Raw genomic sequence first — 26,816 nt, forward strand, 5'->3', positions numbered from 1 at the left:
GGACCCTTTCCTCTTCATCTCAGCTACGTTTACTCAGATGACAATTTCACATTACATTAAAGCTTTTCCTCCCCATACTTGGCAATTACACACCCAGGATGCTCAGCACATCGCCTTTTTTTCCAGACACTGCACTGTACCAATGACCTTTAATAAGGTTGAATTGCATTGCAAAACTTTCACAGGAGGGTAGAGAACGCTGCTTTGTGATCCTTAAAACTGCATCAGCACTCTATCTTTTGAACAAGTTTTATTTCAGGTGCTCTTGAGAATAGATGATTTACAGCACTAAAAAGTCTGCAGCCAACAGTAGATTGCCAAACACTGCATTGAGCAGGAACTTCAAAGCACCCCAGTGGTTTTTAATGTTACTGAGTCCACACAGCCTTATGAAACAGACAAGCAAGAAGTGTCTTAATTCAAGCCAATTTTTCCTGGTATTATCACCATTGGCAGACTTTCCATTCAGTGCCCTTGTGCAACACCATTCCTAGAATGTGTACATGAGTATTGCCTGGGTATCTTATTCTAGGGTGATCAGTGGAGAGTTTGCACAACTGATACAATTGGAAAAGGAAGTTTTTTAATCTGTCAATGAAAGACAAAAATGCACAATGCATCTTCACTGATTGTACAAAACACATTCCTCCCTGTACTTTGCCCCAGACTGAAAATATGCACATTAGATTTGCTGGGCTGCCCTTAATTATTTCAGTACTTCTGTAACACAGAAAAGTTTACACATGTTCTAGTAAACCCCAAAACAGCATTACAGTAAGCATCATTGCTTATTCATAGTAGAAAAAAAAATAAAAATCACTACATAAATTTACACTTGCTGTTAAATAAATTAACTAACTTTGTCCTAGGATAATAATTGCATAGATTATTCATTTGTAATCAGGAAAATGAAAGCCTAGGAAGTTCCACTGAAATATCACTATTTCAATCGTGGAAAAACTGAAAAAATACATATGATTTTGTAAAAGATTCCGTTATGCTCTAAATCTCTAAATTGCACTTACATTCTTCTTCATTCAGTATTTACTGGATTTGTCAGCGTTTCAGTATTAACTAAACATATACTAGAAAACAACTTGAGATACAACTTTTACTATATATCTTCAACCAAAAGCCATGAAAGCTCAAAATCAAAATACATGGCAAATGTTAAGTTGCAAGCAGGAGGCCTTGAGCCTTGATGTTACAAAACCAAATCTTGTGCATGACTAATCAAGACACATCTACAGAATTTCAGAATTAAATACCTTCTGAATCCTAAAAGCCAGCGTCCACTTTTTTCTGCTTTTACAGACCAAGCTTTTGTAACTAGAAAGAGCCACTGCCAGTTATGAAATGGAAAATAATAACAGCCACCAACCACTTCCATGATAAAAGTACCAACAAGAAACACAGATGACCATCAAATTAACCATATTAATCATGTACATTGTAATCACTGACATACCATGTATTTATACATTTGGTAACCTCTGAAAGGAAAAAAAGAAATCCCACCTAAACTTAAGAGAACTTCCACAAATAATACATTACTTCCTTAAGCACAAATTATATCCATCTTGCCAGCCTGCCTTGTCATACTTGAACAACTATTTTCAACCCTATGCTTTTAGTCAAACTGGAATTATAATGGAAAGCAAAGAAAAAAAGATATTGCAAACACTAAATTTTTACTAACTGTTGAGCTGACAGAGTCTATTTACACTATAAAAATCTAGGCCTTAGCTATGAGGGAAGTTTTTCCAATATAAGCCAATAGTTAGCCACTATCTTCTAGTGAGTTTCATAGACAGCACAACTGAAGAATCTAGTCCATCTATGTTCTTTAATTAAACAGATTTCCAAGTCACAGCTTGCAATCACTTTAACACAGTGCAAGTGTAAACCTGCCAGGAGAAGAAAAATATTCTGATTATAAAAGATTGGCTTATATGCATGCATGTAGATTTATACTAAAACCAGCAAGGTAGTTAGGCAATAATTGAAATTGTCCATTGGAATAAGCCCTCATACCCTCTGCTGAAAGCATACAAATAAGTACTTTAAAAAAATATTCTAACTTCGTTAATTGATGAAATCATTTTCCATGTCATTCATTCTCTATCTCATTCACTCTTAAGTAAAACCTTTTTCAAAATTCCAGTGACTTTTACACTGTTCATCAGTAGTTACAGGCTTCTCTCTATATCAACAATGAGTCTGTACAGGAGTGTGTCGCATGATCCATATACAACTCACCATATACAATATGGGCTGTGAAAATCCAGCAATAAAATCTGATCAATGAAATCCATCCCTACTTGAGTATGAAATATTGGTTTGGATTTTTTTAATAACTCATGGGGATTTCCCTGTGATGGGCACACTGGCAGATGATTCTCAGCTGTATTCTGTCACTTGGTAACTGATCACATAGCAATACACACTGTTACAACAATCTGGAGCAAAGAAGATACAAAATTTTTTATTGGAAATGTGAATTATGATGTTGAATAATAATTTCAGGTATTATGTGATTAAGGGCATTGGAATGACTTGCAGCCATTTGACCAAATTTGCCCTTTTGAGGGGAGGATATTAACACAGGATCCCAAACTAAAATTCACAGAACAGACTGTGTGTATTAAACATACTGCTACAGCATTTAGTCAACCCTTTCTGACAATGGGTAGAACAAATTGCTGATCCCCATTAATAAGGATCAGCAACATTTAGTGTTATCACAGGAAATTCAAAAACATCAGAACACCAAAGTATTGAGAAAACCATACCATTAGAAAAAAACATATCACAAAAGACCAGTGGGATTTATGTAGTTTGGAATAGAGGCGTCTCTCTTCTTCCCCCACCCCCACTTAGCCCTTGGGTCTTAAGTTAATCTTATCCCACTGCAAACCCAAAAAGAGAAGCTGCAGCAGAAAGTGGTGTTAAGAACCAGAAATTCTACCACTGGTTTTGCTCCTTTCTTAATTTCTCCCGAGGTAGGGGACTGCTACAGGGTCACCACAGACCCCTTCCACACCCCACAGATTCACAGTAACTGCACACACAGAACTCTGCTGGACACTTCCCTGAAGAAAGAAAAGGGCCACATTTATGCACACAAATTTCCCTATCTTCTACCCCTACCTGCTAAAACAGTGAGGTCCTGCAGGTGGGACTGCCCGAGTCCTTCTTTGGGGTGGGGTTATGGCAGGCAGGCTGGGCTCGGGCCTTACAGAACAGAGCATCAGAGGCAGTGTTACCGACAGCGTGGAGCCGAGCGCTCACCAGTGAGCACTGCTGGCACACCACTACCTCTTACTTTTGTGTTCCCACCTGGGCACACTTCGGAGGGGTGGAAGAAGAAGGAAGTATATTATTTTTCAGAGGGCAGATGAAAGGACTACAAAGTTTCACTGTAAAGGAATGCACTTCAAAGGAGAGTTAAAGACAAATAAGATTTTGCCAGCACTAACTACAGAATTGAGGGGGGGGGAGTAGCAGACTCTACACCTACTACCATAACATATATGACTTATCAACTAGAAAGGAGACCAGAACAACAGAAATCTGGATATTTTTTTCCTTTCCAAGTAAACTTCAAAGAAGTTTAAAAATATACAGGGATCATAAAATCTGAAATTAAAGCGGTTAAAGGGTTTAAAGGGTTAAAGCGGGAGCCTTTTTAGATCATTTCACCACTTGTTAACAGCTAGAGGTCTTAGTCAAATAGCCTAACACCTGAAGCTAGCGGTCACCTCTCCCACCTCTCAGTTCCAAGGCCGTGCCGCTCCACGGAAGCGGGGATAACATCCCTTTTCCAAAGGCAGGGACCCAAAGTCTCCTCCAGGCCGTGCGCTCTCTACTACACTGCACACATTTACCACCTCCGCTAGCACTTCCACTTTAGTTTTAAGAAAGCAGAAATACAACCCTCGGGAAAACCAAGTCCCAGTGTGGGGCACAGTCCTCCGACAACCCATGCCCACATGGCTCCATCTCCCTGCCGCATCCAAGCGTTACCCACGGCAGCAGGTGATGGCTCATTGGGAAGAGCTCAGACACCTCTTCACGGAGTTCTTTGGCGGGGGGAAAGGCAGGGGGGGAAATCTTTCCTCCTTTGTCCTGGAGGAACAGCGGGTTCAGAGCCCACACGAAGCTCACCCGGGCTCCCCCCGCCTGCCCTCCCTCCCTGGCCGCAGCCGTGGGGCGGCTCTCGGTCCCGCGGGGAGCGGTCCGGTCCGACGGGGCAGCACCGCGGGGCTCTGCCCGGGAACAGCGGCCCGGAGCCCCAGCACCAGCGGGCAGCTGGAGAGACCCTCCCGCGGCCCAGCCTCGCCGCCGACCCCCGGAGCCGCCAGGCTCCTGTCAGGGGATCCCACCTTCAGCCACCCCAGCCCCGAGGGGCTCCAAAGCTCCCCCGCAAGGTTCCACACCGCGGCCGCACCCGGCAGGGACCTCGGCACCCGAGGAGAACAGGGAGGGCGCCCCGCACTCACCGCCGCCGCCACCTCCTGCGGCCCCCAGCACCCCAGCAGCAGCACCAGGCAGCCAGCGGCCAGGTTAAAGCTGCTCCGCCGCGGCTCCATCCCGCCCGCTCAGGAGCTCCGGGGCCGGCCCTGCGGCGCGGGCATAGCCCGGCGAGGCAGCGCGGCTCCCTGCAGGCAGCTCGCACCAGCCGCCCCGGCACCAGCGCCCGCCCCTCTACCGCACTCTCCCGCTTCTCCCGGCTCAAGTCCGCCCGGGACTACAGTATTCCTCCGCTCAGGGGGCGGTTGGGGCGGGCGGTGTAGGGCACGCTGCTGCTGCTACCGCCCCTCTCCTCTCCGAGGAGGCCACAGCCCTCCACCCTTCCCTCAGGCGCCGCGGCTTTGTCGGCTCCAAGAGCGGGCGCCGCCTCTCCCCGCCCCGCACCTCCACCGGGCGGGCAGCTGGACCCCCGGACTATTTTTTGCAGCGGAAGTCGCCGGGGTGGGTGGGTGCAGGGGGAGTTGTTGCCAGTGCCAGGTCGCCCCTCTGGAGGGGCGGGTGGCGGGCGTGGGGCTCGCCTGGCTCAGCCTCGGCTTATCCGGCCCCGCTCAGGTGCGACGCCTCGGGGGACAGCGCAAACTTCCTGCCTGGGCACGCTGCGAGTGCCTGGAGGGGCTGCGGTGCCTCCCCGACCCCGAGCGGGCAGCGCTGGCAGTTCCAGCCCGGCTCTATCGCGGGGCTGCGCGCCCCGGGTGCTCCGCCGTGCCGGGGGAAGGAGCCCCCGCAGCGGGCGCACCGTGCCCTGCCCCGAGTGACGGCGGGCCCTCCTCTTCCTCCGGCTGCGCTGTGCCCCGCGGGCTGCCCGGGCCATGGCACGGACAGGGTGAGTGCCGAGCGCGGCCGCGCCGCTCCGCGCTGCCCCCCGCTCCGCCGTGACTCTGTCACTTTGCCTCCCGCAGGGCGCTGCTGCTGCTGCTCCTCTGGCTGGGCGCGGAGCTGGCGAGCGCGGTAAGTGTGTGCAGGTCCGGGCCGCGACAGGGCTGCTGGAGGTGAACGTGTCTGCTCAAACCTGCTGGGGTTTGGGCATCCTTCGGCCAGGAAAACGGCGCATCTCCGCCCCCTCTAAAAGATGCGCGGATTTTTATTTCTTTTTAATTACAGTACACCTCTGCTCTAGAGTTCCTTTGTACTTTTCGTCTGTTCTACTTTGACTGGCTTCTGAAAAGTACATGGGTGGAAGACCGTCTGTGTGCGGCGTAACAGCTTTTAGTATCTGACAGTGATCAGTTTCTCTTTGCAACTGACTGCCTTTAGTTCTTTTTCAGCATCTTCTCAAACCTTGCTTTAAAAGCGGGACCCTCTGGGTCCTTGTTCACAAGGGATCCAATCCAGAACTCGTCTTTAACTAAGTAAAAGAGATGTGAGAAATTAAAGGGTTAAGTTTTTAGGTGTTGTATCAAGGTTCACGTCTATGGATGAGTAAATCTGTTTTAAATTCTAAGTTGGTATACAGAAACAATGACTTTATGATCTATCTGACAACTTCATGACACAAACATGGATTTTCTGATTTTCTCTTGCTGTTCCTACTCTGCTAAACAGAGTAGTAGGGGACTGCAGATTTTTAAAATGTTAATATTTTTCTTCTTTTTTTGATGTTGCAATAGATTTTATGCAACTGGAATCTGCAATTATTAGCCCTCTTAACTAGTGGATAAATCTGTATCCTAAATTAAGTGTCCAACTGCTGTACAGTCAGCAGTTCAAAAAACACCTCTTTGTTATATTGTAATGTAAATTAAGATTGGACAATAATGTTTGTGGTGTGGATTTTATAGTGTAAATACTATATTGAATTATTGTTAGTATAATATTTTTAAAGCATGTTTGTTTTGATTCAATTGCAGGCAGATTTCTAACAAAACCAGTTGAAACATAGTTTCTTGACTTGTTATCCAATGTTTTTCTACTGCTTTTGCTTCTCTTTTGGTTCCAATTTTAAGGATCTATAATCTTTCTGTGCAACTGGAAAGAAATCTTCTGAAAAGGCTTTAATAGCAGAGGGCTTTATACATTTTATAAATAGGAAAGGCTTGATTATGCTTTGCATTTTTCATAATTAATTGCACTTGTAGAATTTCATCATCCTGATCAGGTGGTAGTTATAAGCTCTGATCTTCTCAAAGATTAAAAGATTAGAGAGTTTTGTTCAACAAAACCGAAAACTGTTCTACTAAGAGTTCTTACTGCAGTGGAATCTAGGTAGAAATGACTTTTATAAAGCAGGTATGTTAAAGGCAAGTGTTGAAATTATTTTGAGACAAATGTGCTGCATTTTGCAATCATTTATATAAATTTATGCAATATGGCAGTGAAATCATTGCTGATTGATGCAGATGTAGCTAACAGCAGATTTTCAATTGTTTGCTCCAATTTTGCTCCATACCTTTTGGAAAACATCTCTGAAGCAGTCAGATTTCTGTTAGTTCTGTGACATCTTTCACTGCCCATTAAGTCAATCACAATAATTAAATCATTATCTACATTATATTTCTAAGTCTTCCTGAGAGTTTTCTTCAGGGTTGGAAAACAATGACAATCTTAGTTGCTGTGTAATCACACTCTAAAAATATGAAGAAGAATCAGAAATAGGTCCATAAAATACTTAGTGCTTTATATGTCTAAGCAGATAATGGATTTAATGGTTTCTATTAAAATGCTGTCAAACACACCGAGCAGGAAAGAGTAAAACTTTATTTTGGTCGACTTCAGATACAGCAGTAGGTTATACATGACTTTCTGGTATCCCTGATTTAAAAACACATCCTAACATCTAGCATGAAATAAGCTGTAAGTACTGGTGATTGAACTGGCACTAAACAGAGCTTTTTTAGGAAAACTAGGATCTCTGAAGCACTTCTTAATAGATCTCTGATGTATAATTTGGAGTGCTGGAGCACAGTGAAATATAATGTCAATAAAATGAGGTAAAGCTTTAGGTTAAGGAATAACAACTTCTGGAAGACTATTCACAGAAACAGTCAAATTGTTGCTGGAGATGGTGTCATTTACAACTTTGTTCATATTTTTTCTTTTAAATAATCTAATTTCAGTAATTTACCTGTTGTAAAAGAAAGTGTTGTTCCAAGTTCTTAAGCACTCTTCAGGGATGGTACTATGGACGTGACTAGTATAAGCAGTAGCTGGCACATCAGGCCAGCATCTTGTATCAGAGCTGGCTTTGATTCAGAGGCCTCAGTTATGAAGTGTAGTCATCTCCCTTTTGGTACAAATAAGATTTCAATGTGTATCTGAATTAATATCTCTGTTAAGAATTATTTTTCTTGCATATAAATTGTGATCTGTTTTGCATGGCAGTACAAAATTAGTCTTGTAACATGATCTCTGTTTTCTTGAAGCAAATGTTGAAAACATGAATGACTTGCTGTTACACGTGGGGTTGTATGGCAGAGATATTGTTACCTGTTGGCTAATTGCTGGAAGTGACCTAAGAGTTTCCCCTAATAGCTTTCACCCTGGAGTCCCTCTAGAAGCTATGCTTCATTCATGGTTTCAGTCTTTTATTATCAACAATTTTAATTAATAATGAACTGGAACATCAGTGCAAAATGCTGTGCAAATACAAAACCAAGGTAGTGCTATCTTTGAGATGTTCATTGCACTAAGACAAGTGACAGAAGTTGTCCAAAGGTAGGGGATATAACACAAAATATTGGAACAGTGCAAGAGAGGCAGGGATGTGCCTTGGCTAATCACTGTCCTCCCCTGAGACTTTTGCAGGCTACAGAGCAAAGAGATTTTAGCATAGGGACTTTTAAAAGCATAATTGGAGTTTTGCTGCTGCTTCTGAGTTGTCATACATGTGAGATGGAACATGTGCTGTAAATGGTCACTAAACTGAGAGAGCCTCTTGTGATGAAATTTGAGACTCATGTCCCTTCACAAAGATCTCAGCTGAGCCCGTACTAGTCCTGCACAGTCATTCTGTGCCCCATTGAGAGCATAGCAGGCATACAGGTGGGATGGTAACTCCTCATTTATTTGCTTTCTGTTGTTGCTGAGCTAGTTGACCACACCTGGAATACATCCTAGTTTTGTTGTGATATTCTAAAGAACTACTTTTAGGACTTATTGTTGGACATGTTCTGTTGGAACAACTGAGCTTTCAGGTGGAGTTCAATAAGATAATCTATGAGTGGACTTCATGTACTGTTACAACGCTTTCAAATATGGGTGGGGTTTTTTGTTCTTTTGTGATCTTTTTGTTTGGATTTATTTATTCCTTTTTGGTTTTTTTAGCCAATAAATGTGCAGATTAACTAGAGCCACTTCCTTTTCCTAGCACTTGATATCTTCTTCCACAAGAACATCTTCAGTATCCAAGCAAGGCAAACAAAAACTGTGTGCTAAAACCAGTCCGGGGAAGTCTGCTCTATTTTCAGTAACTGAAACTCTACTAGTTTATGACAAGCTAGCCCAAGTGATCTTGTTTATCTATGTCTTAATTATGCCAGGTTTTTTGTGTGTTTTCTATTATTTTTATATCTATGATACAAATACTTCATGGTGTCTTTTCCTTTATTATGTACTGGATCAACTTAATTGAACTCAACTCCTTGTTTTCAATGACCAAAAATAAATTTTATTACAGAGCCTCTGATAGAGGAGAAAAATTAGCTGTTTAATTATGGATATTTAAAATCAGAGTTGCAGCTCTTACTGTAACTATTCTCAATTCAGTTTCTGCAAATATGATATAATCCATTAAGAGGTATTTATAAAGTTTTGACCTTTGCCATTTTAATCAGTATTTTTAAGTATGCAACCCTTTTGTAACTTGACTTTTACAACTGTATCTTTATGTAGCCATCAACTTTATTGGGAAAAAAACCTATTATTATTACTTTTATAAGGAGGTAGTCTACAGAATTAAAAAAATAATATAAAATACCAACCTGATCTTATAAATCTCAGGATTTGTTTACTGGATAAGGCAACTTCTAATCTGTAAGAATGCATGGCTGTGGAGACACTTGTTGGTGAAGATTGGTCCTTCTGCAGAGGTCAAGTTTAAATAACAATAGGTCTATGGTAAAATAATAAGAATTCTACTCTGATTCTGTAGCTAAATAAGGAGAGTTACTAAAAAAAGAAACTGTTGATGACAGTGCTAATTTTCTAGCTCTTGCTAAGATGTTGCATTTTAGGGGAAATTTTCATTTAAAGCTGAATATACTTTCCCGTTTGAACAAATAATTGCCTATTTGCTGAATATTTTCTGTGTGCTGAAGACAATTGAGTGAGTTGCAATTTATTTGGCACTCAGATACCATGTCAGGTTACAGCAGCTATGAAATGAAGTAATGTATGTGATTGTATTCTGAAGAGCTTTTGTGGTTTCATTATCCGTTTAAGGCTGTAGTTGTTTTTTGTATAGGTGTGAGGCACTGTGTGACCTGAAGAAGCATTTTATTTCCTCTTGTGGACAATCATTGGCACCAGCCACTGTATTCTCTTGACTTAAGCACTGCTATTGTTATGCTGGCCTCCCTAAAGGAGGCAGAGTGTTTCATGCTGGGGCTTCTCCCCACTTTATCCATCTTTGCTGTACAGAATCTCTTCATGAGTGGGGTTGGGTAATGCCTGTATCTTAGTTCTTAGTCATAACACCTAAACTAAAAATAGGAATTTTTTTTAAGCTTTCATTGATAGGTTATTTTCAACCAAATAGATCCAAAGCTGTAGAGATCCCTCTGGTTTGTGCTTCCCTTCTTGTTGTTTCTGCAGAATTTTGATTTGCTTTGGTGTCAACCTCTTGGGGCCACTAAACCAGCACCATCCAGTTTGCATAATCTCTGCTCACTTGGTTACCTTAACACTGAGAGAATCAGCTCTGTGAACCAAATTGGTCTGATTTGCTTCAGTCAACTGAGATGTCAATAGCTACTGTATTCTGAGTTTGCCTTATTCACTCACTGCTCTATTTTCTCCTTTTTGGCTGGAATCTACTGTACTTTATACAGCTCCAGCCCTTGCCTCAACGTGCTCATAAGCTCCTCTGCCTTTCTGTCTCTCCTTTGTGCTTTAATAGCCAGGGAGGCTGCCAGTATCACTGCTGTTAATCCTGCACTGCTTTCTCTGGTGCCTCACTCCCAGCAGCAGCGAGGACGTGTCGGTGCCTGTTACCCAGGAATCTCTGTTGCATAAATCTCTTTAAGAGGTTTGCACCTAATGTTCATTGCTTTCCCCATCAGCGTAGAAACAAACGATTCCACACTTGGCACAAGCATTTGGCAAGACCCTGGTCTGATGCATAACACAGGTCAAATCTCCTCTAGGTGTGATAGCTGGACTAATTTGGAATTAGCTAGAAAGGCAATACATCAAAGTTTCTGTAAAAATGAAACTAATACTTAATTGTCTTCAGTTTTGCATATTTGTAATTTTTCTAATTTAATTGAAGGAGCAAGGTTGTGTACAAGGTAGCAAGAGCAACACTAACTATTTCCTTAGCATATTTTTTTGGCTGGTAGATAGATGCAAATTTGCAGCTTTCTAGAGATTAACTGTTTGTACAGAGTAAGCTGAAAGCCAGCTGCATAAATTAATTTCTAGCACTGTTTGGAGGGGTTGGTTTTGACCTAAAAATCAGAGGAGAGGAAAATGAAAAGTGCAGTAAAGCAAGAAATGGACTAATGAATGCTCCTGCGCTTCTTCAAATCTCCACAATTTAAATGTCACCAACTCTATTTTTTTTGCAAGCAGCATCACTTTAAATCTCTGAATAGTGACAAGTTAGTGCTTTGTCTTTTCCCAGTTTTTAAAAATTACTGCATGTACTTTACCTTCTCACATTGTATTAGAGTGTTTTCAAATCAATTTCTTATATTCCTTATTCATTTGTTTGAATCATTGAAGGCACTATTTTTTTATTAAGGTCATGCCCTTGCAAGTAGTAAGGTATCTCTCTGGACATGAAATAATGCTTAGTTCTTAAAAGAATTTTGAAACCAAAAAAGATTCCTCAGAAAACTATAAAATTGTAGAAGAAGTGATGAAACTATTACTCTTAGTACTTTAACTTAAAGTCTGTTTAGAATTTCTAAGCTGGAAAGTAGTTTTCTTAGAAATTCATATAGAAATGCATATCATTACTGTAACAAAGTTAAATAGATTAAGTGACACACTGAATAATGGCTTAACTTTCTCAAAGACGAGCAACATTTAAAAGTTGTAGTAGTTCTCCTTATATAAAACTTTTGTTGTGAAGTATTGTGCAGATACCAGTTGCTCTGTGAAATATATATTGAAAAAGTGTTTTTAAAGCATTTTGGAATTATTGCTGCTACTGCAGTGGAAACACATCAAAACAGTAGGAAGGCGAATCATTGTATTGTACTTGGATGATTAAAGCTCTCCACAAAGCCAGGGTGTAACTCAACTGGAAGAACATAGCCTTGCAGGAGCAAAAAGCAAGCTTGGAAAATTAAGAATTTCTAGTAGTCTTCAGACTTTTCCATAAAAGGAACGTGTAGGCTTTCATCTTCACCCTTGTGAAGTTTTAGGCTATTATTAAAGTGTGTGTGAGGGGTTGGAAAGTTGGAACATTATCTGTAAAATCAATGTATCTCTGTAAATGCCTTCTCCATGAAATGCAGCATATACGAAGTGTGGATTTGGCTGGAAGATGAGGTTGGCAGGTCCTGTATTGCACTGCACAGTGTGTACCGCACTTTGCAGAGAAAATGCTGAGCCTTTATCGCCAGAAATGATAGAAGTGTGCTGTGCCTTGGTCTCCTTGGATGAAACACAAACACGATGCTTGCTATTTAGTAAAAATTTTGTATCAGTTTTGAGATAGAAACTGTGTTTCAACAGAAACAGTTTTTTAACAGCTGTCTCTTCTTGTAAACTTTGTAATAATTTTTACAAATGAAGAGTAGTGAATTTTTAACCTAATAAAGTAGTTTTGACTTAAACTAGTAACAGCCTGTGAAATCTCTTTCTACATATGGTGCTTATCTTTGCTGACTTGAAAAGGTGAAAGATGTAAGAAAAATGTAGAGAAAATACGGTGATGAAAATAAGAAACTTTCAAACCACTCCTGTAACAATGTGTTCTTGTCACCAAAGTAAATGTCAGCTTCTTAGCCTACTTTTACCACAAATAGAAACAGAAAATTTCTTTGAATACTACAGAGGTGTTAAAGTTTAAGGAGTGGGTGACAATAAACAGAATAGTTAATGGTCTCTTCAATGTAGTGATTATATGGTTTGCTCTGTGGTACTTTTAACAACCTTAATCTCTGTGAATGTATAATCTTGTTAGGATTAAACCAAAATCTGCCTAGACAATTAGAGTGAGCTCCAAACTGTGATTTGACCTGTATCTCTTAGCGGAGCAATTTCCATGTGAATATATTGGCCCTGGGGCGTGTGGGAGCCTTCAGCAGAGTCCGGGTACTGAGGGGCCCCCACACCTCAGGTGGTGTGTGGAAAATCACCCTGGAGGTGACCACTGCCCTTCTGAGGCTGTACGAACCCTGGGCTGGCTCAGAACAGCTTTTCATGTGGCAGAGCACGTTTTCCATTGAAGGTAGAATGTGTTTGCAGACGCTCCATTGAGCAGAGGGCAGGATGGGTTGAATCCTGAAACATGCTGTTGAAGTTAGAGCAGCATTTCATCTGTTTCAACCCTTCTCTAGGGTTCATTTATTTCATTCATTTCACGCTGTTTCCTTATGTAATACAAAGAAACATGTTGCAGCTTTTGCTTTAAAGTACGTAATCACTGATTGCATTTCTGTGTTGTCTTTCACCCCTGAGCGATTTTCAGATATCCTTGCACTGGTCCAGGCTGAGTATTACTGTCCTGGATGTGTGAAAAAGTCTCCTTTGAACTGTTGCCCCTGTCCTTTTAAGGCTCCTCTCTAAAGGAGGGGAACTTGTACAATCTGCCTTAGGAGATCTTGAAAGCTTCAATCTCTAACCTGTAAGGCACGAAACTGTAAAATGTTAATTATGGCTTCTTAAAGACTCTTCATTCAATTGCACTTTCTTCTATGGGCAAGCATGAGACACTCAAGTTTCCAGAGAATCTGCTTGATTTTTATTTTTCATATTTGTTCTATCCAACCGAGTTCTGCACTTCTTTCAGAGAGGAGGGGCAAGGATTAAAATCCTTGCTAATGAGTCTTAACTACAGCCTGTCAGTGGTAGAGTAGAATTAAATTAATATTTATATTGGATCTCCAGTACTACTGTAACTTTTCAACTCCATTCAAGGATACTTTATGAATCACAACTAAAACGTTTACCAAGTATTTTGGCTAGAAGTAAATAAAGGCTATGAAAAGGCAACTTTAAGGGTTTTTTTGGTTGTTCAGTTGAAGTTTTTATTTTTTACTAAGTTACTGTCCACATTTGGAATGACTATTTTAAGTTTTCTCTACACAGAAGACTGTCAGCCCAGGCATCTTTGGGCAGTAATATTGGCTACAGATTTCATTTGGATTATATAATAACACTGAATTTACCAGAGATAAATTTTCCTGAAATAGTTCTATGTTTTCTATATGTAAGCTTCCTTTGTGAATAACCAGGCAAAATACTTCCAGCATATGTTTCATCAAGATGTGTTCTTACAGTTTCCATTAAAGAAATTCCAGTGAGAAAGTTACTTCCCTCCTCTTCATTCCGGTATTATGAACTCACTCAGAGGAGGACAGAGGGGTACCAGGTTTCAGGCCTAAATTCCTTTGTCAGAGGAATGTGCAGTGAGACACAGGTACAGACTAGCTCCACAATGTACTTGTTTAGAGGGGCCTTCCTGCAACCCAGCAGCTCACAGATCTCAGATTTACAACAGTTCCTTATCTGGTTTTGTTTTAAAAAGTGAAAGGCAGGATTAGCCTTTGTGAAGAATGTCATGAGGTTTTTTTGATTTTCAAAGGGTGGACACTTTTCTAGATAGGCAGCAGAAGTGTTTTGTAAGACCCTTAAAAGCTATGGATGCAACTGCAGAAAGGTAGAGACGATTGAAAAGCAGTTACCCTGCTGTCAGGTGTACTCTGGCTACTGTGTTCAGTTAAGTCACTGAGAATTTAGTCTGCACCTTATATAGTGTGTCACTGGGGGCCTCACATTCTTTTGGAATTTCATTTAGTGTCTGGCATAAGTAATCCTGATTTTCCTTATTTATCGAATGTCAGTGGCATCTTAAACCTGGTTATTTAGATCTTACATCACACTGTATCAAAGTAGCACTAGTATCACCTTGTATCTTGAAAAAGATGCACAGAGGCACTGAGCTTCTTCCATTATGTTAATCATAAAACTACTGTGGGAAAGGAATTCAAATTCTGTTTGGAACCTGATTATCTCTGTAAGATGAAACCACTACAGTTCATTCAATTACTTGACAGAGTTGGGAAATTTACTGTGCTTGCTCAGTTTATAACCACTGCACTGTCTGCTCTTGATAAGACTGAAATCACTAATTCCTGTGGGATGATATCAAGAAACTGTAGCAGGATATTGACTTCTATCAGATATTTTATGGTTAGGGCAGGAAGCTAGTATTTTGTAGATAAAACCCGAGGACCTGATTGTGGCATAAAGAATCCTGGATTCTATTATCAATATAGCTTGATGAATGGTTTTGTGTAACTTTTTAAATGCTCCGTACCATGTTTGTAGCTATCTGTAAAGTAATCATACTGCTCCCAGTAGTTTGTCTACCTTTTTATCAAAAATTGCATGTATTTTTCCTTTCTTTCAAGGCATTGTGCTGGAGGGAGCTGCTCCCAGAGGGGAAGGTATGCCTCAAGGCAGATAACTGTTGGTAATACTCAGTTTAGTGGGGAGTTGAATGAGTGCTTATTTGTATTTTTCTCAAATTCCTAAGATAATGCAAGTATTTTTCTTTCTTGATTTTCTTTACTAATCTACTAGCTCTTCTAGTATGTGTGACTAGAGAACTAGGATAATAATATACAAAATATATATTTTGTAAAAACTGACCTGAATGCAGATTTGAATTTTAGTTTTGATTTGACAAAATTGAAGACTTTACCTAAACCTTGTTGCTTTCTTTTCATGTATCCCACTCAGGAGCCATGAGGTTGGCTAGAAAATAGTATTACTTAAAAAATTAAGACTGTACCAAACAAATAACATCTGTAAAGAAATAGAACAATGTTAGTGTTATTTTAATTTGTTCAAATTATAAAAGCATAATGTAAATAAAACCATAAAGTATTGTAGTATTTTTCACAGGGATACAGGTAATGCCACATTTTTCCGTGAAGTATTACAAGAGGGCTGGATTTAAAAGAACCAGGGATTTAGTGTCTTAATTCTACTAGCTTTAAAAAGCTATTATTTTAACAGTCACACATTCTAGTTTTTAAATTTATAAAATAAAATATCAATTTCTATCTCTAAAGCTTATTTGAGGAAACTAGGAGAAAACAAAATTGTCTTGAAAGTATCAGATTTCTTCCATGGCTTTTAGGTCAGGTGCTTGCCTGTGGGGATCTGTCATGTAACATCTGGATGTTTGACTTAAGCACTGTTGAGGAAATCAGGAGATGGTTTTCCTGAGACTGGATTATCTCAGACCTGTCAGCTGTGTGGTTTCTTGCATCTTTGTAGGAAGTAATTGGCACCTGGACCTGTTTCAGTTAGGGTGTCTGACAAGCTGGATGGAGATCTGTTTGGAAAGGTCTGAGTTGGACCGCAGGAAAGAAAGTATAAATCATACTTTCTGACCTGCAGGATCTGCTGTTTTTGTTATGTCATGTTTGTTGCACACTGGACACAGTTAAGTGTTCAGAACAAAGTGTGTTTTTTAAAAGACAGTAATTGATTGAACCTTTTCTAAATAATGCTTTTAATTGCTGTGTCTTTGGATAAGCTGGAGTGGGAAGAAAAAAGCTGTTAAATGGAGTGAGAAACTCCAGCAGAGAAGCCTGCCAGGTGCCAGGAATCCTGTTTGCTGTTGCTGTTTCCTAGCGGGAGGCTGTGCCTGGCCTGCGTGTGGGTGCACGTGTCTGTGGGGCAGGATGGAGGGCAGCTGGTCCCGACGGCTCCTCTGCAAGCCTCTGCTGTCCCTTTTGGCAGTTCAGTGTCTGATCTGGTGCAGACTTTTATAAGCACATGGTGTTTTCTTCAGTGTGAGGCAGGGAATATTTCTGTAGGTGGGTTAAATACTAATAAGTTGGACAACTTATATCTTAAGATAATTTATCTAACTAAATAAATTGGGTAACATCTTGAGCCATTCTTTATTTCCTATTTGCGCCACTCTGGAAGCCTATGTGCTTTAAAAGTAATCAGGTATGTTCTTTCTTTCAGTTACTCTTCCCATACTGTTTTTTATCAAAGGTCTTAGCTGAAATTAGTTTAGTGAAAAAACTAATTTGAAACCTTTCTCACTATGTGGTTCTGTCATACATTTGGTTGAAACTTGATATTAATTAATTTAGCCTTGTTTGTAGAGTACCTGTGGTGTATAAGCTGCCATTGTTAGGACACCTTCGCAAAATCTGAAATGAAATACTTTCTGTTGAGCTCAGGGCTCATAGATAAATGAATACTCATGTAACCTTTTGTTTGGTTTTCTATAGAATTTGATTTGCAAACTTTGCTGGAGAATAACCTTTGCCCTTATTAATGTATTCCGTACCACAAAGGAGCCTGCGGGGTGTCAGGGTGTACAATGTACAGCCCCTGCTCTGCAGTGTGAAGTTGCTGTTTGTCTCTCATGGGGGGAGGTTAGGATCTTAATGTTTGGATTAGTTCACAGCTGAATTTTTAGCTCTGATACTATTTCTCCCACAGCAAGTGTAGGGCTTGTGCCTGTCACAGCAAGTTTGTCTGTGTGATGAATGTGGGAGTATAGATAGCTGTGAATTGTTTTTTTTGTGGTTAGAGGAAGGAAATCTAGCACTTATCAGAAGTCCATAGCATGCAATGTTATTCAGATTTTACTTTTCAAAAACACTCTTCAGATAGTACTTATATCAGCTTTGTTAAAAATCTGTGAGATTCAAGTATCTCCCTGTACACATGGAATGCTTTTTTCTCTGAAACTCACATCTTTGTCAAGCTGTGACCTTTCTTGCCTGTTAATCTAGGTTTGTAATGCTCCCACCTGTGAACTCAGGTCACCACATCTGACCCTAGTGTGCTCTCATACATGAAAAATCAAAGTTGAAATAGAATCTCTACTTCAAAAGATTTGCATCCTGTCAGATATGTGTGAAATCTAAAGAAATCCTGGGAAAATATTGCTCAGCAAGGAGCAGTCTCATCACACCAACTGTTGAATTGCACTGCTGCTGTTTAAGGAACTGTGTACACACAGCTTCCTCTGATATTCATTCTGGTTAAGGATGGTCAGCTTCTCTGTCTCTAAAAACCTAGAGAACACCTGAGCTAAATGTTGTTCATGGGTGTAGAAGTGGAGTTTCAAGACTGATTTTAATTAAAAATCACTCACTGCAGTAGGAAGGTGTTGGTAATCATCTGGCTATGGAAAGACTTGGAAACAATTGTCTTTGCTCCCAAAACTTTTCTTTCTTAGTCTTGTGGCAGGATGGTGAGCTCAGAGCACAGCTGTGCTTTATGCTGCTGCTGTGTAAAGAGGGACCATAAAAAAGGAGCTTTTCTGCAATAGGATTTTATTGTAAAGCTGATTGTTGATGTGATAGCTCAGATCATAAATCTTTTGACTCAATGATCAGCAATCCAAAAGGATCATTCTCTTCTCTTCTTGCAACAACAGAAACATTAGTCTTCTAGAAAACATCAAATTATTTCATTTACTGAGGGAAAATCTGCCCCAGCCAGAAAAGACATCTCGTTTTTCACTCTGAGAACATTGCACACTCCTTACAAACTGAGAAATTAATCAGGGTTGTAATCCTTGGGTCAGACTAACATTAGAGTAGCCAAAGTTATTATACTTGATTCAAGTAAAAATCCATGTGGGCGTATGTTTATGTACAGCTATTGCTTAGCTTTGACCTCCTGGGAATCTCAAAGAACAGTAACAGCAGGTAGAAAGAGTTTTCAGAATAAAAACACATCATAACCAGATTAATTATTTAGTACCTCTCACTGACACTTTTGATCTCTAGAAGAAGGTTAAAGGAGAAGAGGATATTGAGACAATCTAGTTTTGGTGCTAATTTATCCAACCAAGGCATGACTTGGACAATAACTATTAATAACCTGAGTCCTTTTATGACCAAAGGAGGATGGTAAGAGGGGTAATTTTGTGAGCACCAAGGTCAGATGACTGACATAAGGAATGTCAGTGCTCACCTCTGACACAAAGATCGTTTCTCATAGTGTACACAGTGTTGTAAACTGGCATGTGGGTGTGATGGGAAATCTACAGAAGGATGGGACACAGCACAGCTGGGCACATATTCTTTCCTTGCAGTGATACTCCAGCAACTCTAAAGGATTTCATCCATGTAAACTATTTCTGTAGGTCCCCACTGCAGGGTATGCAGCCTCCAATACTCTGGAGAATGGGGGTTCAGTAGTTATGCTGGTAACAAAACTTAATATAGCTGTTATGAGACAACAGATAAAACAGATGAAACGAATGTTTTGTCATTGTGGAGTACAATATAATCCTGCAGTATTAGTGGTTTGTTTTGCAGCATACAAATAAACATTGCACAGCACCTTTAGGTGCTGTGGCTAGAAGAATATATAATTTGCTCCAAAACAGTAAGGAATTTTTTAGGAAGGCTGAATAAACTTATCTGTCTTGTAATATTACCAGAATTCAATGTCTAATAACTCTAGTTTTCTCATGGCCACCAGATGCTAGGACCTCTGGTTTTTATCTCATCTGAAAGAAAGTCTAAGTCATCAGAGCCCCTGATAGCTCAGGATGGTCTGAGATATAAATGCTTCCTGCTAATTCCCAGTCCTCTCTGTTCTATCACTTATGTTTCTGGTAAAGCTTCTTATGACAACACAGCAGTGCTGAGATTAGGAGTTTTGAGATGGGGTTAGGTGCAAAAGGTTGCAACTTTCCTATGAGATACACACATTCCTTCATGTCAAGGCAAGGGTTATGGCCACTATTATCATAACAAAGTCAAAATACATCTAAACACATTTCTCTAAGATATTTTAATAATATTTGATCTTTCTCTCAAGGAAAACTTAATGGTCAGTCTTTAAAATAAGAATTTGTGATCAGTCATTCTACTACAGCAGTAGTAGTTTTTGAGCCAGAATTAATTAAAAAACATTGCTGCTGATTTCAAGGAGGGGTTTTATTACTAGTGATTCTTTTCTTTTGCCCTTTTCCCCCCTCTTTTTCTTTTCTAACCATTAAGAAAGTAATCAAATACTAGATCATGTGCAAGAAATTAAGTATTTAATGAAATTTTCTTCAGAAGGCTTCCTTCTGGGATGCTTTGCAAATCTCTGCATTTGTTTGCCTTGTAAAGAAAATATATAAACAATAACTTTCCTTCTTCAGTCCAAGTGAAGGTGTCATGCTCTTGTGTCATAATATTGAACAATAGTTTGTGAAATTCTTCTCCCGGTTTGTAGTCAGCAAAGGATATCAATACTTTAATTATTACTAAATGTGCAAATTTCCCTCATCTCTTAGGTTCAATAGTGATTATATTACATTACCTGCTAGCAAAAGGATAAAACCAATGCTGTTTGTAAGTGGGAAAATATATCGTATTCCTTCAATACATAATTGGACAGAAAGAGAACCATACAGCATTGTTTTTGCTTTCTGTATTTCTTTAGCTATCTAGATACTTGTAAAATACCAGGCATGTTTAACCAGACATGTTTCAGACACATGAAATAATTTTATTGTGTTATACTTGTTAATGTTGTGCTGGCTATGATCAACTACTATTGTTTATAAAGAAAACAGATCTTCTCATCTGAACTTTCTTTTTTGTAAGTTGTGTGGCCAGAAATTTAAGCCTTGCAGCCCCTGAAATTTTGGGCACAAACTAGTGCAACCATAGTTCCCTCACTGAGTCTCCAAACAGCTGGTTCATGCTTTAAGCCACCACAATTACCTATAAATGCAGAAACTTAGGACATATCTTCCAGAGGAATAAGAAGGAAGTTTCTTTTTGACCTCTATTTTGAAGGGCCAGCTTAAACTCCATGTGCATTTTTGTTAATGGAACTTGGAGGGTCACCAAAAGCAGTTTGTTCTCTTTCCTCTTTAGTGGTGAGTGGGACTAGAAAAAAACTGCTGATACTGTGGGACAGTAATGAGTCTGTGAAGAGTCATCCTACCACCTGCTGCATGACAGGTATTGAACTCCAGCTCCTGCACAACGTGAGTGCAGTGAATGGTTCATGTAAACTCATCCCAGAAGTAGAAAAAGGGACCTTTCAGTCCTGTCTTCCTCTTTCTACAAATCCTAGGAAATGTCTTCTGATCCTGCATCTCTAACAACTGGGTATCTTCTATTCCTTTGTTTAAGAACTATCAAAGTTCAGCAATAGCTGCAAGCTAGAGCAGCAAGGTTTGTAAGTCTGACTTACAGGGGAAAATGGGGAGCAGCAGAGTTGTGTCTCTTAGAGAGATACATCTGCTTATCCTGGAGGAAGAATGGTGAAAAATCAACCTGACTGCAGATCTGAAGATCAAAAAAAAATCTGTGTCCTGGGGAAAATGAAAACTGTACACTGCTTTTGGCAGCTGAGAGCAAGATAAATGAACTAGGGAGTTAGGCTAACTAGAGAGGTGCAATAGCTGTTTATGGAAATGGAAAAGCTATTTTATTTATTTTTACTACAAATGCCAATACAGTATTTCAACACGAACTTTAATCCTTAAAGCCTTGCAAATGAGTTTCATATAACTCAGCTTTTGTAGAAGAACTGTGAGCAGACAAAATTTTTTTTTCTTCCCTATTTCTTTTCCCTACCTCCAGCTAAATTCCAACCTACATCTACCCTTCCAATGAAAGTTTAAAACGTTTTTCCTTCAGAGTGACCTTTGCCCCCCACTTTTAAGCAAGTGCAGGAGCAGGGGTCAGAGGTGTTGTCCATCTCCTCCCAGCAGCAAGAGTTCTTCCTGAACAAGGGCAAAATCCATTGAGAAAATCAGGATTCACATTCAAGCCAGTCCAGCATATGTTTAAACCTTGACACTTGAATGTTATCAAAATATTATTGCCTATACTGAGCTCTTTTTAGTCCTGTACCGTTTTTCTTTTCTTCTTAAAGTTTAGGTGGGTACTACTTCTCCTTTTTCTGGAATCAAAGTACTAAAAGAGAGGGTGATTTGAATATTTCCATTTTTTAATGGATCCATTAAGAAGACAGTACAGTTGCTGTCAAAGTACAATTATTTATGCAGCTCTTACACTGACATGAAATGCCTTGGACAATTCAGGCTACCTTTGCACTCCAACAAATCCGACAAAGTCAAGACCTACATGTTTCTTTTTACAAACTGTGCAGTTTGTTTTTCCTTTTTAATATTAATGATTTCTTTCCTTTTCATTCTGACCTTTAGAGGGATGTGAAAAATGGGAGCTGCAGCTTTTGAAAAATACCTCTGAATACAAAATGATTGAAGCTAATAATTTTGTATTCAATTAGATCTTATGAATGCAGTTCAACATATATGAGCCATAGGTTGGTGGTCAAGGTTGTACAGAATGACTAAAGAAATGTACCTCCTCTAGTCAAAATTCTGGTTTAAGCCACATGAGACATGAGTACATGTTTTAACATTTTAAATATTAGGTATGTAGAAAATTGAGCATTCTTTGTGTTCTGGCTCTTGCTTTTTCTGTGTGTACCATCCTAACAGTTTTTGCTGAGCACAGAAGCAGGGAGGGCTAGTTTACAGTGTCCAAGCTGTGAGGTGGCTCCTTCTTAGTCTATTTTGGTGTTTTGCTGACCTGTACTATTGCCAGACTCATACATTTACTATATTATTTAGATCTGTTAAGGGATAGATTTGTCTCTGCTCATAGTTACTAAATTTAAAAGGGCTTATGTGTAGCAACTCTGGGGAGTAGATTCAAATGACCCATTACATCATCGTGACATGTTTTGTGATGAGTTGAACTGTGGTTTTGTACAAGAAAAGGTGACCATTCTTATTTGCTCTATGTACAATGCCATGGTACATGAGGATACACTAAATAATTTTCTATATTCTGTTCTGAACATGTGAGTGTAAAGCAAAACAAACATGAGGCTGAATTAGGAAAATGAGCCACATGTGTTCTTGGTTGTGTTGACTTCAAAGTTGCCCTTGCCTTCCCTGACTCTCTTGAGGTTTTGAAAAAGTAGTTTCTAAGAGTGTCCTGCATACTGGGAGGAACATATAATATTCAGACAAGATTGTGTGCAAGTGTTTGGCCAGTAAGATTCTAGAACTCTCCTAGTGAAATCAAAGTTAAATGTGTACGTGGTGAGTAGCTTTAAATACACTGATTTATGACAAACATTGATATTTGGTGTTATTACTGACAAATTTCACTCTCTATATTTTATTTCATGTGTAAAGAAGAATGTTCAGAAAGAATGTTCAAAGGACCCATGGATTCTTCAAGAATATCAGGCTAATGGGATCCTGGCTATATTACCTTTTCAAGAGATTTTTGTTTGTTTGTTTCTTTTTTTTTGGTTGGGTTTTCTTGTGTTAAAAAGATCTAAAATCAGCACATGTCTGCTGTTGGTATGCAGTCTTTGGTATGCATGATTGCATGGTCAAGGATACCTGAGTGTTTCCCTATATTCTTGTTCTTCTACCTTCAACTGCTTGATTTCTTCTGCTGCATTCAAGGTGGGTAGAAGCCATAGAACAGTTGTTCCCATAGTCCATTGAGCTGAGTGGGGAGATTTTATGATTTAAGAGGCCCTGGAGTCTTCGGGTAAACAGTCTTCACTTAGAAAATGTCAGTGTTTGTAAAACTCTCCTGGAGCTGTCTTCTTTAAACATGCTGTTTAAATTCCAAACTGAAGAAACAAAGAGCAATTCAAATAGATATCCCTGACAAAATTCTGTTTACTTTGCTCTAACAATGACACCGTATATTTGTTTAAAGACAGAAAATATATGTGTACAAATGAAGACAGAATTGTCCTAATCAAAATGTGGGTGGGAGGAAAGTGAATAACCTTATTCTGTGAATGAATGTAAATTTCTGTAGTGTGGTCTCTTTAGATATGTTCTCAGATGTGTTCTCGTCATTGTTTACATCTCATTAGTTCCTGTTTTCTGAAAGCAATATTTTGCTTCACGTTGCTGACATAAAAGAAGTCTTTGAAGATGGTCTACTGTAAGAGAAACAACCTTGTGTCATAGTTGAAGCGCCAATCTGGAATTTAAAAAAATCAGAGTTTTGATTGTGGGAGCACTAGGTGACCATTAGTAATTTTGGTAATGTCCTTCTGTATTTCACTCTGCAACTGTCAATGGGACTAGTGATAAAGGTGACGAAAAGCTGTTGGCTAATACTGATGAAGTATACAGTATTTCCAGCATACTTTAAGCTATAAGTATTAGCAGATGCTGTGTATGAGAAAACATTTTGTCAGGAAATCAAGTTTTTAACACTTGACTGTGCTTGACACTGATGTTGTCTTTAAGCCTTATGTTGCATTTACATGTTGATTTCACACTGACAGCCTCTGATTTCTGCAATATCATTTCTGAAGCCATTCTAAAATCAACCATTAGAAACAGCATTTGCAGAGGAGAGGAAAAGAATCCAGCTAGGTGAATTACTTTCCTGGAATATTTGTGCAATAGGTAGAACTTTTAATGAAGTCTAAGGATTTGGAAAGTGCTAAAACTTATCTTCTACAAGATAAAACAGCACAACATAATTGAAAAACCATGGAGAGATGTATTGCTGCTGATGCTTCAGCAAATTATTTGTTAGCCTTAGGGTGACAATGTACTGAAATCTCAGGCTAGGTCATAAAGAAAGGCACCTGAGTTGGCTGTCACATGTTCTGTGTACCTTTATCACAGCTACAGCTGGACCGGATCAGGTAGGTCTCTTAAAGTTGAAATAAAGAGCTTCATTCTTTATGATGCTGAGCTTCTTCAATCATGACAACTTCACTCACATGTTCTCATGTAAATGAAGAGTAAAACTTAATTCAGTTTATTTTTGAAGTCAGCTGAACCTGGCAATGGAGCCAGTTTTCAATGCATCTCATTGTCCACTTGTCTAACCTGTGCTTTATTAGTTTCTCTATGAGGATCTTGAGGCACTGTTGAGCACCTCACTAAAGTCAGGGTAAACAACAGCAACTCCTCTCTTCTCATCCATCAAGCCCAACATCTCATCCTAAAAGGCCATCAGGATAATTAGGCATCGTTTTCCCTTTACAAGTCTGTGCTGACAGTTTCTGATTATGTTCTTCTTCATGTGGTTGGAATAGGTGTTCAGAAGAATTTGCTCTGTTAACTTCCCAGGGACTGAGAGGAGGCTGAGTGCCTTGGAGTCCCCCAGATCCTCCTTCATGCCTTCTTGAAGATAGGAGTGAGATTTGCTTTCTTCCAGACCATAGAAACATCTGGTCATGGTGACTTTTCAGAGATGATCAAGAGTAGCCATACAACGTAAATTGGGCCCCTCAGTACTTCTATGCCACTTCTAGGTTTTATGAACTTGTGTATGTCCAGTTTAACTGTCCTATATCCAGCAAGCTTAAGTATTACAGACAGCAACCAGGATCTAAAAGATCCCAGATCCACAAGCAGGTTAAGATTCAGTTGAGTGCTAAAATATTGGCTTTGCAAATGTAGTTGCGAAATGAAGGAACATTACTATTGTTATTTAGTTTATAAAAGGATATAATGTGACCTTTAAACATCTGCTTATAAAGAGAGGGTGTTAAACAGAACTATAGGCCAGAGCACTTTGTTCTTAAAATGACATTTTTGGAATTTTCATTACAAGGACTGGCTGTTCCTTGTTTTGTGAGAGGCCCCTACAAAACTGTACTGACATGTGAAATTCCTCTCTCATACTGCTGCCTCTCTGGGCTGCTGTCCTTCTGCCATATGGTCAGTCAGAAGGATTATGTGGTTGTAGGTTTGACAATAACAGGAAAGCTATTCAAATGGTGAAAGTTTACTAGTGCTGTACAAATGTGTTTAGTCTTGGCTTAGCTTTCAACAGCTGGGGCAAGGAAGTTTATCAATCTCAATATAATTATTTACTGTGTTATAATGATGACTCTGATGGCCTGGTAGCTAATGCATTGCTGGGAAATGTGCTCTTCTACCATATGTAGTCTTTATATTGAAATTATGTGCAGGAAAGAGCAGCATAAGCAGTCCTGTTGTTCCAGTCCTGTAGCAGCATCTGCAGTCCTTCCACACCACAGTTCAGTTTTGTGAGATCACTGGAGTGCATGTATGCAGAGATTGCTGTCCTTCCTTGGTGTGTTTGTCCAGTCATCTCGTGTGTCAGGTGCACCCACTGCTCCCTTCCCTGCATGACTTTTGGTATGGATTGAAATGAAATGTGAAGTCTCTCACAGTATGGGAGGAAAGTAACCCTGAATAGGGTCTAAACCTCCTGATATTGAGAACTGAGTAGCTGAGGATCTTTCCTATGCTTTGTCAGGAGATGGCAGTGAGGAAATTCCAGATGTCCAGGAGCAGCAGTGTAACAGGTGGAAGAGATGGCAAATTATTTTTGTTCCTTGGACACTAATAGGAGGTTTAAAGGAAGCATGGAGCTGATCATGTAAACTACTGTATTTGTGGACTTTAAAATCTATAGATCCTCTCTTAGTGCTGTAAACACAAAGGTCCCCTCAAAATGACATTTAAATCTTGTTAATGGCTGGTTCCTATACATAGCTTTAAATGTGAGCTGTATGGAAAATGTTTTGGTAGTTTTATATCTATAGTTTTGTGTATATATATATATAAACTACAATTTCTGGTGCATGCATGAGGTTCTTTGCCTAAATATCCTTAGGGTTGGGTAACAGTACAAAATACTCCCTTCAGACACAACCAATACTCAGTCACCAGATAAAATGGCATTTGAATTTGCATGAGAAGGACATTTTGGTAACAAGCTCAGTTTCACCTCTGTTGGAGTCTGTCAGAAGTTTCTATTGACCTCTCTGAATGCAGGACTCACAAGTACTTACAAACCTTTAGTGAGGTCAGATTTTTGCCCCTCATGCCAGTGCCCCCAGTAGAGAAAAAGACTAATCCCATGAGGACCTGAGCTCATCAAAGTGAGAGAAATAAATACAATTGAATACTTAAATTCAACCCTTATATCCCCTATCTTCCATGCATTGAG

At 39.7% G+C, this 26,816-nt stretch overlaps 2 protein-coding genes across 5 annotated transcripts in view; one reads left to right on the top strand and one right to left on the bottom strand.

Annotated features, from left to right (window-relative positions):
* Positions 1-4,691, bottom strand: part of COL4A5 (collagen type IV alpha 5 chain) — a 76,383-nt gene extending 71,692 nt beyond the window's left edge. For all 4 annotated transcript variants that reach the window (XM_033072113.2, XM_033072111.2, XM_033072112.2 and 1 more), the window contains exon 1: positions 4,503-4,691. In XM_033072113.2, coding sequence (XP_032928004.1) covers positions 4,503-4,592 — 90 coding nt within the window. In that variant the 5' untranslated portion in view covers positions 4,593-4,691. The remainder of the gene's footprint in view (positions 1-4,502) is intronic.
* A 598-nt stretch (positions 4,692-5,289) lies between these two features.
* Positions 5,290-26,816, top strand: part of COL4A6 (collagen type IV alpha 6 chain) — a 111,889-nt gene continuing 90,362 nt past the window's right edge. The window contains exons 1-2 of the mRNA XM_033072115.1: positions 5,290-5,356; positions 5,433-5,481. Of these exons, the coding sequence (XP_032928006.1) occupies positions 5,343-5,356; positions 5,433-5,481 (63 nt within the window). The 5' untranslated portion in view covers positions 5,290-5,342. The remainder of the gene's footprint in view (positions 5,357-5,432; positions 5,482-26,816) is intronic.

Source organism: Catharus ustulatus, chromosome 14 (assembly GCF_009819885.2).
Source record: "Catharus ustulatus isolate bCatUst1 chromosome 14, bCatUst1.pri.v2, whole genome shotgun sequence".
Classification (NCBI taxonomy): Eukaryota; Metazoa; Chordata; class Aves; order Passeriformes; family Turdidae; genus Catharus; species Catharus ustulatus.